The following is a 14,703-nucleotide window of genomic DNA, read 5'->3' as shown; positions in this document are numbered from 1 at the left end:
CTAAAGAGTCAGCATAGGCATGATGATGTCTGCGAGTTGCCATGATTTAAAGGAATGTGGCAATATATGCACAGTGTGATGGTTTGGGTGTTCCCTGCCCTCCCACACTTAAGAAAATCACCCAGCCTAGACTCAGTCAATCTGGAAATTGAAGAATGAGGCTTTATATTTACAGCTTAGCACAAGATCCAAGCAGGTATTTACAATCTATACAGAAATAGACAAGGTAAAAGTAACACAGAAACACAGCAGCCCTCCCAGAAACCAGAGTGCCCAGCAGGGGCTCCCAACCACCCTTCCACCTTCTCCCCATGCCTCTGCTTTACTCCAGACTTTGCCTGATGTTCAAGGTGAGTTTGGAGGGTTGGCCAGGGGGGTTAGGAATCAGAAGAATTAGTTAGCAAGTTAGGGAAAGAAGTCCTACAGCCAGAGCCAGAGAGCAACTCTGTTATCTATGTTTGTATTCTTATCCATCTCAGCAAGCCTATGAGTGCAGCAGCCATCACCACTGTTTCCAGTGCACAGCCTAGCATCTAATTCTTCTCACCAGAATATCCCAGCTAGGCTCAAACCAGCACACAGTAAATGTGTCAATCCTGTAGTGAAAGAACTAATAGCAGCAGAGGGAAGACAACTCACCCTTTCTACTCCTTCAGATTTTGGTCTCCATGAGAACTTCTGTATTTAAATGCTGCCATTCATTCATTGTTAAGACACTGGACAGAAACAAGAAATGACCTAACTGAATGCCATGTATCAAGTGTGGAGTGTTAATAGCTGATTCTTGAATGAGTTCAATTTCTTGGTTAAATTGCTGTATCTGTTAATTAGGCTTCCCATTTGATAACTATCAGCTATGCTGATGTGCTGCCATGAGAGTTGCTCTTCTGGTTCCCTTTCTTTTTTGCTCTATAATGAACACAGGCATTTGAGATAGTCTGTGATGATAGCTCTTGATGATAGTCTCTGCTTTTCTGGGTTGTTGTGCAGCACTCATTTAAGAAAGTCAAAATGTTGAAGGAACTGGAGAAGAAGTGAGGACAACAAAGCATTGTAGCTCACTCCCTTATTAGAGGAAGATCTATCTTTGTTGTGGCCTGTTGACAGACTGCAAACCCTCATCTGCAACAGCCAGCTGGGCTGTACCTGCTAAACGTTCAGTTTGAATAGCTCTTTCTGCAGCTGAAGCCCTTCTGCTCTGCTTGGGGGGGAAGTGTACAGCTCAATACAGAGGTGAAAACATTAAAAGAAAGAATGGCTTTGTGAGCAAAACACTATGCTGAGGCCAGCAAAAGACCTTCTCCTCTATTGAAAAGGCAAAAAATCGTTCTTGAGAATTGGCTTCATGTTAGAACTGTAAACAGTTCCTATTCTATAAACACAGAAGCGTGTGGCTTGTTAGACTTTCATCCAGGGGCTGTAGGGTTCTATTTCTTAGAATCATAGAATCAGTCAGGGCTGGAAGGGACCACAAAGATCAGCCAGTTCCAAACCCCCTGCCATGCCCTGGGACACCCTACCCTAGAGCAGGCTGCACACAGCCTCAGCCAGCCTGGCCTCAAACACCTCCAGCCATGGGGCCTCAACCACCTCCCTGGGCAACCCATTCCAGCCTCTCACCACTCTCCTTCCTGTTCAACAGCTTCCTCCTCACATCCAGTCTGAACCTACCTATCTCCAGCTTTGCTCCATTCCCCCCACTCCTGCCACTCCCTGAGAGACTAAAAAGTCCCTCCCCAGCTTTTTGTAGCCCCCTTCAGATGCTGGAAGGCCACAAGAAGGTCACCTGGGAGCCTCCTCTGCTCCAGCCTGCACAGCCCCAACTCTTTCAGTCTGTGCTCACCGCAGAGCTGCTGCAACCCTCTGAGCATCCTCCTGGCCCTGCTCTGCACACACTGCAGCATCTCCATGTCCCCCTTGTAATGGGGGCTCCAGCACTGGATGCAGTACTCCAGGTGGGGTCTCAGCAGAGCAGAGTAGAGAGGGAGAATCACCTCCCTGGCCCTGCTGGCCACACTTCTCCTGCTGCAGCCCAGGATCTGCTTGGCTTTCTGTGCTGCAAGTGCACACTGCTGGCTCCTGTTGAGGTTCTTGTCCAGCAGCACCCCCAAGTCCCTCTCCTCAGGGCTGCTCTCCAGCCACTCACTGCACAGCCTGGATTGTGCTTGGGATTGCCTCCACCCAGCTGCAGGACCTTGCACTTGGTCTTGTTGAACCTCCTGAGTTTGGCTTGTGCCCACCTCTGCAGCCTTTCCAGGTCCCCCTGGATGGATCCTTGCCCTCCAGCCTGGCTGCTGCACTGCACAGCTTGGTGTTGTCTTGCAGTGTTTGTCTAAACCTGTGCCTATCTCTGGAGGAATGAAGGACAAGGAGTGTGCTGTTTGCAGCAAAGCAGGTTACCTCTGGACGCAGGACTGCTCTACAGTGACATCTTTCTCTGCTCTGTGTGGTTGTTTGTGAATGTGCACGTGTGTGGCTGCCCTATGTGCTATGCATGTTTGCCACCACACAGCTGGCTTGTTACCCTGCCTGCTTTGGATGCACACTTCTGGACTAATTTGGGCTGTGAGTGGGGCAGAAGCGGGGAGGAGAGGTGTTCCTGTTCCCAAGTGATTGCAGCAGTGGAGTTATGGGAGGATAACCAAACTGTTTATCGGAAACCTAAGTAGTAGTCTTGATTAACCTGTTTAACAGTTCACTTGTGGGTAAGGCAGCCTAAGAGCTGACCCAGCTGTGTTCACGAATGTATTCCTTAGCACATAATGATGGATAAAATTAGCAGGCATCTGGAAGAGGCACATATTTCAAAGTTATTTTAGTTGACATGTATAAAGCACACTATGAAGAATACGATTGGTAGCTGGTCTTAATAAACAGTTACTGAGTTCTGGCTGCCTAAAATGCAAACCAGATGTATCTTTGTTCTTTTAAAGTGACTTTGATGAATAAACTACATGTGACGTCAGGTCCAAGATATGGGATGTCTGAGTCCAGCAAAGACATTTTTTAGTATAGAAAAAAAAAGAAAATCCAAGAAACTTTCCACTGTAGACTGTGGAGAGAACAAAGTGAATTCCAGCATGTTGCTCTCGGAGCCAATAGAAGCAGGTTCAGAGACTGTGGATAGTCAGTCCAAACATTTCTTATTGGTATTGTTTTCAGGGAGCTCTGTTTTTCTCTGCTGCGCTAAACCATTTTCCTGTCCTTGCAGCAAGTCTCAGGATTTAGCTATTTGCATCAGTATTCAGAGACTCTGGCTTTGGATGGTTGCTGGGCTGGGGGGGAGGCGGGATTTGTCTGGACTTTTTTTTCCCTCCTGTTTTAGTTTTGTGGGAGGGAAGGCTGGGAGGAGGAGAAGGAGGAGAGTGAAAAAGAGGACAGACAAATGCTTCCAAAAGAAGGCAGGCACAGTGCTGTGGCTAACGACGCTAACGTGCCGGGGTTTGCCTTTGCTTGGTCATGAGCAATTTCACCCTTTCCAGGCTATAGTCCTTGCTTTGGTGTGCATTTCAGGGCAGATCAAGCAGGCAGGTATCTTGGTGCTGTACCCCGTGTGTCAGGCAGTCAGCTCATTCTCTGCAGGTGAACCAGCCACAGACTTCTTTTTCTTTACGGAAACCCTCTGGAATTTAACTTTCAGATACAAATACTTGGAGAGGTTGGCAGCAGAGGAATATGAGAAGGAGCTAAAAAGTCGAAGCGTAAGCCGAGGCAGAAGCGATCTGTCCCTGAACCTGCTATCTGCTTCAGCCCCATCCTCACCTGTACCCAAGTGCATCAGTCTAGCACGCACAGAGTCCCAGGAAGAGCTGAAGACCCCTTCCACTCCTTTTGGGAGTCAGCCCTCAGAAGGTAAGTAAGAATAAGGACGGGAAAGAAGAGTGGTTTTAGCAGTTTCTCTCAGGCTAGAAGCGAGTTTTGATGCATGAGTGCAGGAATATAAACTCTGAGCTGCCAGATGTCTTTTTTATATTGTTTCATGCTGTCTTCCTAAATTTCCTCTTTTCTTTTTTGCATAGCTTTGGAAATCTTCTGGTCTACTCAAGCAAAAAACATATTGCTGCTTGTTGCTGTGATTTGTGTAATCATTGTTTGTTGCTATTAGAATGGAATAATTGGGAAATGCAGCATACAGAGAATCTTAACTTTAGCATCATGTTCCTTGCATGTTAGAAGTTACTGAATACTAAACCAGCAGTACTCCTGCCAACAGATTTTGCTTCAGTGCATTCTCTGAAAGAAGTGCAATAGGTGAATGCCAAGTTTATAATAATCTTCCAACAGAGCACAGCCTGAATGGGACAAACAGAAAAGGTCTTGAAGTGAAGGCAGGGAAGGTGTGTTGGTTATTTTTAACACCAACTCTTAAAATTGTACCACAAGTAGTAAATAAGTTCAAAGAGATCACAGACAATTAGTAAAATGGAAGGTACAATTAGCACTTGCATGGTTAGTTTGCTGTCATATACGTTACTGGCCTGCAGAGCAGTGGTTTTTGTGTGTGCACATCACTCTGCTGCTTGCATCATGCATCCCACTTTCAGCCCCAAATAAATCACCCACCACAGAGATTTATATTTGTGCCACATGATGTATTAACACTGTGGGATAGAATGCACGTTGAGGGTGAATTCTTGCCAGAGTTCCGTTTCGGTTCTTTTCTTTCTTCCTAGAGGCTGTTGGTAATTAATGCATTTGTAACTTGCACTGCTTGGTTTCATTGAGTGCTGTGGCTGAGAGCATGCTATAAATGGAGGAAATGTAAGGAAAACAGTTACTAATATTGAATGTTCCATACATTTATCCATACAATACTAAGTAGGTGAAGTGTATTTAATTTAGGTTTATCTACCTATTACAAGAGGGATGTGGAGATGCTGGAGCATGTCCAGAGCAGGGCCAGGAGGATGCTCAGAGGCTGCAGCAGCTCTGCTGTGAGCACAGACTGAAAGAGTTGGGGCTGTTGTGTCTGGAGAAGAGGAGGCTCCCAGGTGTGGCCTTCCAGGATCTGAAGGGGGCCTACAAAAAAGCTGGGGAGGGACTTTTTAGTCTCTCAGGAAGTGCCAGGACTGGGGGGAATGGAGCAAAGATGGAGGTGGGGAGAGTCAGACTGGAGGTGAGGAGGAAGCTGTTGAGCATGAGAGTGGTGAGAGGCTGGAATGGGTTGCCCAGGGAGGTGGTTGGGGCCCCATGGCTGGAGGTGTTTAAGGCCAGGCTGGCTGAGGCTGTGTGCAGCCTGCTCTAGGGTAGGGTGTCCCTGGGCATGGCAGGGGTTTGGAACTGGCTGATCCTTGTGGTCCCTTCCAACCCTGACTGATTCTATGATTCAGCTGTTGTTCATATTGTGCTGCAGTTATAGAATCATAGAATCATAGAATCAAGCAGGTTGGAAGAGACCTCCAAGCTCATCCAGTCCAACCTAGCACCCAGCCCTAGCCAATCAACCAGACCATGGCACTAAGTGTCTTGTCCAGGCTTTGCTTCAACACCTCTAGGGACAGCGACTCCACCACCTCCCTGGGCAGCCCATCTTCTTGATTATTCTTGTAGAATCTATTTTCCCAGTTATATTCCCAGTTTTCTTGTCTGACACTTTTAAAAAGTCTCAGTGGAATCATTTAAATGTTAACAAAAAGTATTTTCTTGTACCACTGCTATTCAGAAACAGCCAGATGCAATTCTGCTTTCAGAGCAAATAATCTGGATTTTTCCACCATCCAGGGAGCAAGCATCTCTTTTATGATTATTTTAACATATTTCTCCTGGAAGCATTAGAAAAAAACAACCCCCAAAAAAATGCTGCCTGCAGTGGATCAGCAGAGCCCATTTGGAGAATCCATTTAGAGCAGGTGCACAGGGGTACAGAGCAGCTTCAGGCAGCCAGAGTGCAGCAAACACCACAGTGGCAAGGGCTTCCAGCTCCTGACAACAGCAGTAGGTAGCAGAGGGCATCACCTGCAAGCCTGACAAGTTGAATGCAAGAAAGAACGTGTGCATGGGGCAGTGTAAACTTCAAGCCAAGGGCAGCTGCAGGCCAAGACAGCACCAGCACAGGGGCCTGGATTCTTGCTTTTTATGACAGAGCAACTGCATCAGTGGACAAGGGGTGACCTGTGGATGGGATCTATCTGGACTTCTGCAAGGCCTTTGACACTGTCTCCCACAACATCCTACTGACCAAGATGGAGAGATATGGGTTTGCTGGGTGGACTATTCAGTGGATAAGGAATTGGCTGGATCATTGCACCCAGAGGGTAGCAGCTGGTGGCTCCAAGCCCAGCTGGAGAGCAGTGACGATTTGGTGTCCCTCAGAGGTCCGTGCTGGGACTTGTGCTGTTTAATGTTTTTGTCAATGCTATAACCAGTGGGATTGAGTGCACCATCAGCAGGTTTGCAGATGATACCAAACTGAATGGTGCTGCTGATAAGCTGGACAGACAGGCTTGCATCCAGAAGGACGTGGACAAGCCGGAGAGGTGGGCACAGGTGAACTTCATGAGATTCAACAAGATCAAATGCAAGGTCCTGCACCTAGGTCAAAACAACCCTCACTATAAATGCAGGCTGGGGGAGGAGATGATAGAAAGCAGCCCCGAGGAAGAGGACTTGGGGGTGTGTGCTTGCAGACCAGAAGGCAAATCTCATCCTTGGCTGTGACAAAACAAGCATGGGCAGCAGATTGAGAGAAGTGATTCTGCCACTCTGCTCTGATGACACCACACCCAGAATACTGTGTCCAGCTCTGGAACCCTCAATGCAGGAGGGACGTGGACCTGATGGAGGTCCAGAAGAGTGTCATGAAAATCATCGGGGGCTCGAGCAGCTCTGCTATGAGGGCAGGATGAGAGAGCTGGGAGTGTTCAGCCTGGAGAAGAGAAGGCTCTGGGGAGACCTTATTGCTATCTTCCAGTACCTGACTGGGACCTGGAAGAAAGCTGGAGAGGAACTGTTTATGAAGGTCTGCAGTGATAGGACAAGAGTCAATGGCTTCAAACTAGAGAAGAGCAGATTTAGATTGGATGTTAGGAACAGGTTCTGCACCATGAAGGTGCTGGAACACTGCAACAGGTTGCCCAGGGAGGTGGTTGAGGCCCCATTCCTGGACATACTCAAGGTGAGACTCAACAGGGCTCTGGGCAACCTGATCTAGTTGAGAAGGTCCCTGCTCACTGCAGGGCTTTGGACTGGATGACCTTCAGAGGTCCCTTCCAACCCCTGTGATTCTACAATTCCACTTCACTGGGAGCTGTGCATGATGAAGGACCTACTGCTGTAGGCCTACCAAAAGCACTGGCAAGGTCACATGAAGTAATGAACATGTGGGCAGGGCAGGCTCCCTCATCTGGAAATGGCCAGATTATTGGATAGCAGCTAACTGCTTGAAGGCTCAGTTAGAAATTTCTGTGCCATGGTCTCCAAACTGTTTTCTGAGATCCTTATTCTGCAGAATGAGCAATAATTTCAGCTTTTGCCATCCTTAGGAACTGTTATAAATCCCACAAAACAGGTAAACTGAGGCATTCACTTGCTTAAGCCAGTTTTAGGAAAGCTGAAGTAGAGCCATGGGTAAAACCCAGCTTACTTGCACCCCCAAACAGTTACTTTGACCATTGTGTTTCCAGTATAACATTAAACTGCAGAAGGAAAACACTTCCATGGTTCTGTGCCCTGGACTCTCAAGAATGCTGTTAACAGACAGCTGATATTTGTCTTCAGAATTCAGGAGAGCAAGTATGCTCTTTGCTAGCAAAACAGTAAGTGCTTTTCAGAGGCAGACCTGGTTTGTGCCATTGGTTCTGAGGTATACTTTGCTCATCTGGTGTCTACCAGGCTTAAGAAGGAAATGGACTTTGTCTGGGGAACTTTGTCCCACGATGTGCAACATCTCAGGGTCATTACCTAATACATGGAGTGGAAGTGCTTTCTCATATAAAACAATTGGTTCCACTAAAGCAATCAAGTCTTGTAAGAGGCACTCTTGTAAAACTGGAGATCTGACAGTCGGAGGAAATTAAAGCAGTCCCATGACTACAGTAGAACAAACACTTCCTCTGTTGGCATTTCATTGGAGAGTATTTTATGAAGTGCACATGTGCTGCAAAGAAAAGTAGCAACAACCAAGACTTCTCTGAGATCAATCCACAAAGCAACTGGAGATGAATCCTTCTTGGAAAGGAGCAGGTTTTTAGCACTTCAGGAAGTAAGCAGGCCAACCCAATGCAGGTTGTGGACAGCAGGAAACCTGAACATACTAATAGCTGAGCAAGTTTCAAGTAGTGCCTGAAGTATGACTGCTGAAAGCATCTTTGAAGATGGAGAAGCACCAGAGCTTGAGGACACAGTGAGGCCACTACAGCCTCATTTGTAGAGCCAAAGGAACCGTGGTACCAAAAGTTAGAGAAGCAGGTGGGGGTGACAGAGAAAGGTCATATCTGACTTGATGAAGAAAGAACCAGTTCCATAGTGGTGATCACTGTGCTGGTCTTTACCATCACAAGGAATGGGAAGAGAAGATTGGCATGGAGGTGAAGAGAGATAGTCCTTGCATAATTCACATCAAGAGGAGTTCTGTGGTGAAGGGAGGCAACAAATTGATGCCTGAACAATCAAATTGGGTACATGTGGACTTACCGTATGCAGCCGCAAGAGACACTTAGTGTGTCTGTCTCCTAGCTCCAAGTAGAGACCAGAGAAAGTAGATGAAGCTGAGCTGCTCATTCTGTTTCCCTGTTAGGGGATTAGATGTAGGCCTGAAGGGTTGTTTACTCTCTCCAAGGCTTACAGGACTGGAGGCTTGAGGAATCACTAGCAGGTACTAAGGATGTAACATCTTGTATCCATTTCAGAGCTTGTTTGTAGTTGAGTATCAAAAGTTTTGTTCCCTCCATGTCCATGTATAGCATCATAAGCTTGTAGCTACATTTATTCAGAAGGGAGCAGCTTGGTGTCTTCTCTAGCCTGTCACACAAAAGAGGGCTGGCACCAACATCTGGTCAGTTGACAGCAGTTCAGATTGCTGTGAAGATACAGATCACATCCTCTCTCAAAATTACAAAATCCTTACACACTCCTTGAGAGGTTCTACTACTGTTTCTTTTAGTGGTGAGATTAGAAATGTTGAGGGGGGAGATTCCATTCTTTTTTATAGCAATACATTTTTAGGGATTAAGTTCTGGCAGAAAAAGAAGTGGGCAGTGACTGAAAAATTAGTCCTTAAGCCACATTCCATTTTCTTGCCCTTGATGGCAAGTAAAGCTCCTGCTCACCATGATTTTAATTCCCTCATAGATGGTGCCCTGGCTACTGTCATATGTGTAAGGCACCTTTAGAGCTGACAAGATGCTCTCTATGCAGAAGAGGGTGGAAGTTACCTTTATAATTGGACGTGGTTTAAAACATCTTAGAAAGATCTGAATGAGCATGAACTGTATATTAGGTGTACATTTCTTTTATATAAAAGCATTATGACATCCTGATCTCCAAGCTGGTAACATATGGGTTTGATGGATGGACCACTCAGTGGATAAAAAATTGGCCTGATGGCCACACCCAAAGAGTGGCTGTCTGTTGGTCCATGTCCAAGTGGAGGCCAGTGACAAGTGGAGTCCCTCAAGGATCAGTACTGGGACCAGTCTTGTTTAACATCTTCATCAGCAACACCAAGAGTGACATTGAGTGTATGCTCAGCAAGTTCGCTGGTGGCACTAAGCTGTGTAGTGTGGCTGGCATGCTGGAGGGAAAGGATCCATCCAGAGGGACCTTGACAAGCTGGAGAAATGGACCCATGCCAACCTCATGAGGTTCAGCAAGACCAAGTGTAGGGTCCTGCATTTGGGTTGGCAATCCCAGGCACCGACACAGGCTGGGCAGTGACTGGCTTGAGAGCTGCCCTCAAGAAAAGGACTTGCAGGGTGCTGGTGGATGAGAAGGTCTATTTGAGCTGTCAGTGTGCACTTGCAGCCCAGAAAGTCAACTGTATCCTGGGCTGCATCAAGAGAAGTGTAGCCAGCAGCTCAATTCTCCCCCTCGACACTGCTCTTGTAGACCACAGCTGGAGTACTGTGTCCAGTTCTGGAGCCTCTATTACAAGAAAGATACGGATATGCTGGAATGTGTCCAGAGAAGGGTAAATGAGGATGAGCAGAGGGCTGGAGCTCCTCTCCTATGAGGATAGGCTGAGAGAGTTGGGGTTGGTCAGCCTGGAGAAGAGAAGGCTCTGAGGAGACCTTATTGTGGCCTTCCAGCATCTGAAGGGGGCCTACAAGAAAGCTTCTGAGGTGTCAAGTAGTGATAGAACTAGGGGGAATAGATACAAGCTGGAGAAGGGCAGATTTAGATTAGGTGTTAGGAAGAAGTTCTTCACCATAAGGGTGGTGAGACACTGGAACAGGTTACCCAGGGAGGTGGTGGAAGCCCATCACTGGATGTTTTTAAGGCCAGGCTGGATGTGGCTCTGGACAACCTGACCTAGTGCAAAGCATTCCTGCCCATGACATAGAGGTTGGAACTAAGATGATCTTTGAGGTCCCTTCCAGCTCTGACAATTGGTTCTGTGATTATATGTAAACGCACTTCTGGTTGTTAAACTGGCAGCACATTAAACATCAGTTGTGAAAGTGAAGAAGCTTAAGTCCAGTGGTACCGTGACAGAAAAGCCATTTGCAGTTTTCTATGGCTAAATTATGAACTAAAGTGGAACAGATGCATCACTGAAAGCTGATTTAAAACATGTAAAGATAGGCAGAAGAATTGGTCGAAGTCCCTAGCGTTAGTGGGGGTGTCTCGGTGAACAGGATAGGCACTCAACAGCAAGCAGCCTTAGGAAAATGTTATGACCTTCATTGCTTTGCTCATGGTGTCTTAGGATAGATGTTTACCTGCTCCCTAGAGGACTGAAATATCTTGATTGCTTTCCAGTGCAATCTGCATTTTTTCCTTCAAAGGTTCATGTAGTTCTTGGGGAAGCTTTCCTGTGTCATGTGATCCAGCGCCTCTTTTGCAATGTCGGAATGCAAAGCAGTTAAGAGAGGGGAAAAAACAAGTATGGTTTGGTCATGGTAGTTCAGCCACTTGGCACATGCTGGAGTACAGAGGGAACCTGGGAAGTGTGCAGAGCTAACCTGCATGCCCATTTTCGCCACTCTTGCATGGCCATATCAGCTTTTGGGAAATCTTGAGCTGCTTGATGTGAATATGTGTGGATGCTCTTCATTTGCTTTGCAGCATGCAGAGAGTATTTGCATGTGAAAAATCTGCAGTTACAGGCAAAAGTCCTCAAGGTGAACACATGGATTTTGCTGTCAGTGATAAAACAAGGAGGAGGAAACCAAGAGTAATATCAACAGTGTTTGCTGTGTGCCAATGCTCATAGCGTGCCACGTGCCAGCTGATTGGACATCACACTTGTGCCATATGCCAAGCAACTGGACACTTTGTTCAGTTTTAATGTGGCCATTCTGAAGCAGATATGTGTGAACAAGCCGCGTTTCTTCGCCAGCCAAGTGTGTGGCAGTGCCATTTCCAGGCTGTGCCCTTCGACTGTGTGAATGTATCTAATACTTGCATTTCTTTGTTGAAGTGTTCCTCATTAGGTGAAAAAAAGAGTCCTTCAAGAATCCAAAGAAAACCCAGCCAAATGCCTCAATCTCCCTGCTTTTTGCTTTTTAAAAGATCTCTTCCTTCCTGGGTCTGCCTAAGGCACTGAGTTGCCAGCACCACACCGAGGTGGGATGCCCATTTTCTGCTGGTTGGTCCAAATCCAGGGCCAGCACTGTAGCCGTGGAAGTATGTATAAAAACAACGGGCTGGCTGCAGACACGAAGCAAGGGGCTGTGCCACGCTGCTGTTGCACAACATCCATCAGTCTGTTACTCCTCGTGTTCATAATGCCATAGACTTGCTTCTTATTTCCTTTCCGTAAGGCGCTTGTACAATTTTCCTATTGTTCTTGTTTAGAGGATGGAGCCTGAGTTTATTCTGTTGTTCAGTGAATGTCTTTCTCCCATTGTTCTCTCCACCAGCCAGTGCCAGTGAACCCGACCCAGAGACAGAGACAGAACCAGAACCAGAGCAGGAGGCTGGGGCTGAGGCCGAGCAGGGAACGGAGACAACCAAGGAAATAGAGGCTACAGAGGTGGGACCAGAGAGTGAGGTGAAACAAGGACCAGAGAGAGAGCCAGAAGAAAGTGCAATACTCAGTGAAAAAGAGAGGCAGAATGAGGAAGTGAATGAAAAAGACAACTGCTCTGCATCCAGCATATCCTCAGCAAGCAGCACTTTAGAGAGGGAAGAGAGAGAGGACAAGTTAACCAGTGACAATGAGACTGGTAAAGTGAAGCTTTTTCAATAATGAAGAGTTTCTGGTGAGGAAAAAAAGGAAAAGTTCTGTTAGCAGCTCTCTTGCTGTGTAACTAACAAACCCTTTATCCTGTTTAAGATTTTCTTTACCATGGTCCAGTCTAATCTACTCTCTTCTTGGAAATCCACAGGCTTTGATAAGTTTTGAGGGATAGCAAGGCCTTGACCAAATGAGGTTTGCTTTGATCTGTGACCATTTTCTTCCCCTGAGATGAGTATATTAAGTAGTGAATCACTGTGTTGTGGCAACTTGCAGCTCTAGTTCACAGGTCATTTATTTGGACTTTCTGCACAGAAAACAATGAGGTGAGGGGCCTCCTTGACATGATCTGGCATGAGACTCCAGATAACTTCTCCTCATCCTTTTAGAGGAAGAGCAATGTTGGCTGGAATGTTTGTTCCTTTTCCCTACTCCTTGGTAAGGCTTCAAAAAAGCACTGAGAGATACGCAGCTGCTGCTAAAAGTATGTCTAGACTGTGGCCATATGTAGCTCATGTAGAGGAGGCATATGAAATTAACCTGGTCTGGAAAACACAAGTTCTGTAGTAACCAGTGGCTCTCAGCAGATACACCACCAGGCACCTGGAAAGGCCCAGCCTGGAAAGTGCCTTAGGAATCTCTTCTTCCTGGAGAAACACTGACAATCAAATCATGTCATGCAGCCTAAGCAGATGGAGAGAAAGACAGATTTTGGCCTTTGTGGGCTAATTACTCTCTCCCCTTTTTAATAGGGAAGTAAAGGAATGGAATGTTGTTTTGGCATTCAGTCCCCAGGTTTTCTTAGGGCTGAACAGTGGAATGCCTTGTCCCAGGTTTTCCAAATTCTAGCTAAGACAACAGGAATTGCTTCACAGCACGAAACACCCTGAAACACGAGGGATAGTTGGAGTGACAAGGACTGCTTCACAAGGATCACCTCTCAGATTGTGCTGTTTGTGTTCAAGCCTCAAGCCCCATCACTTTTTTCTTTTCCTGTGAAGCAATTTGGTGTTTTTTTTCTAAATTTAAGAGCTATCTTGTTTTTAACCAGCACCAAGTTTGAGTTACCTAAAATGCTGTTCTATTCTTAAGGAGTTTTCCTGATTTGGGAATGTAGATGGATACATATGTAGGAAAGGGTCTTAGTGCCATGGTCTAGTGGATTGGATGGGGCTGGGTGATTGGTTACAGAACCATAGAATCAGTCAGGGTTGGAAAGGACCACAAGGGTCAGCCAGTTCCAACCTCCCTGCCTTGGGCAGGGACACCCTGCCCTAGGTCAGGCTGCCCACAGCCTCATCCAGCCTGACCTTAAACACCTCCAGCCATGGGGCCTCAACCACCTCCCTGGGCAACCCATCAAACCCATGTGTCTCCAGCTTGGAGACCAGGATGTGGTGTGGGACAGTGTCAAAGGCCTGGCTCAGGTCCAGGTAAATGGCATCAGTTGCTTGCCCCTCATCTATGAAAGTTGTGACCTGTTCGCAGGAGGCCCCCAGGTTTGTCAGGCAGGATTTGCCCTCGGTGAAGCCATACTGACTGTAGCCAATCACCTCTTCACTGTTCTTCAGGCTGGACTGGATGACCTTGGAGGTCTTTTCCAACCTGGTTGATTCTATGATTCTATGACAAACGAAGGTTGTTGCTACACTGTGACATAGTCCAAGGCAGTCCAAGTGTGAGTGAAGGAGAACAGATTGCAGGGTTTTTGCCCCTTATCTGGTCTGTTACTGACCAGTTCCTGCTCTAATTAAAGCCCTTTTTTGTTAAAGCTAAGAAATTAACCCTGTCATCAAAAAATCAACATCTTAACCTTGGCCTACATTACTAGCAGGCTAAAGATTTGCTAGGTTGTGCTATGTGGGAAGTCTCCTGCAGGTGAGAAGATTTCTGAGGGCATTGCCTCCAGCAGTTGTCATATTCCCAGCAGGCACTTTGCCATTTGTGAAGTGGCTCATTGGTTCTGCCTGGATGCACTTAGCACAAAGGATTAAAGCTCTGGGTCTTGGTTCCACCTTCATTAGCCATCCTACTGAATGTGGTACCAAACAAGGCTTGTTTCTTCAATGATATTGCCTATGGACAGGAGGAGAGATGAAGCCACCTAGGTAGCAAGAGTTCACAGCAATTACCATTTATTAGGACAGGTGGAGGCAGACCTGGGGAGCTCAGATTAGATATTGAGTCTGCAGGGATTTTGATAAGCAGTTTTGCAAAGGGATTAAACCCTGGAGGATGCCAGCTGGGGAAACTGAAAGTGGGAAAGTCATGAGGGATTTGCAGGAAGAATCCTGGGAGCAGCCTGGAAAAGCTTTGAAGGAAAGGCTGGGAGTAGGGGAAAATCCCCTGTGAGGGCTCAGCTGGGT

At 46.7% G+C, this 14,703-nt stretch overlaps 1 protein-coding gene across 12 annotated transcripts in view; it reads left to right on the top strand.

Annotated features, from left to right (window-relative positions):
- The window catches only part of FHOD3 (formin homology 2 domain containing 3), a 415,781-nt gene that overhangs the window by 319,003 nt on the left and 82,075 nt on the right, over positions 1-14,703 (top strand). For 11 of the 12 annotated variants that reach the window (XM_064160772.1, XM_064160770.1, XM_064160768.1 and 8 more), the window contains 2 exons: positions 3,641-3,852; positions 12,021-12,326. In XM_064160772.1, coding sequence (XP_064016842.1) covers positions 3,641-3,852; positions 12,021-12,326 — 518 coding nt within the window. The remainder of the gene's footprint in view (positions 1-3,640; positions 3,853-12,020; positions 12,327-14,703) is intronic. The other variant, XM_064160769.1, reaches the window with a different exon arrangement.

The sequence above is a fragment of the Pogoniulus pusillus genome, chromosome 21 (assembly GCF_015220805.1).
Source record: "Pogoniulus pusillus isolate bPogPus1 chromosome 21, bPogPus1.pri, whole genome shotgun sequence".
NCBI classification, from domain to species: Eukaryota; Metazoa; Chordata; class Aves; order Piciformes; family Lybiidae; genus Pogoniulus; species Pogoniulus pusillus.
This window is presented reverse-complemented; position numbering and strand designations above follow the sequence as displayed.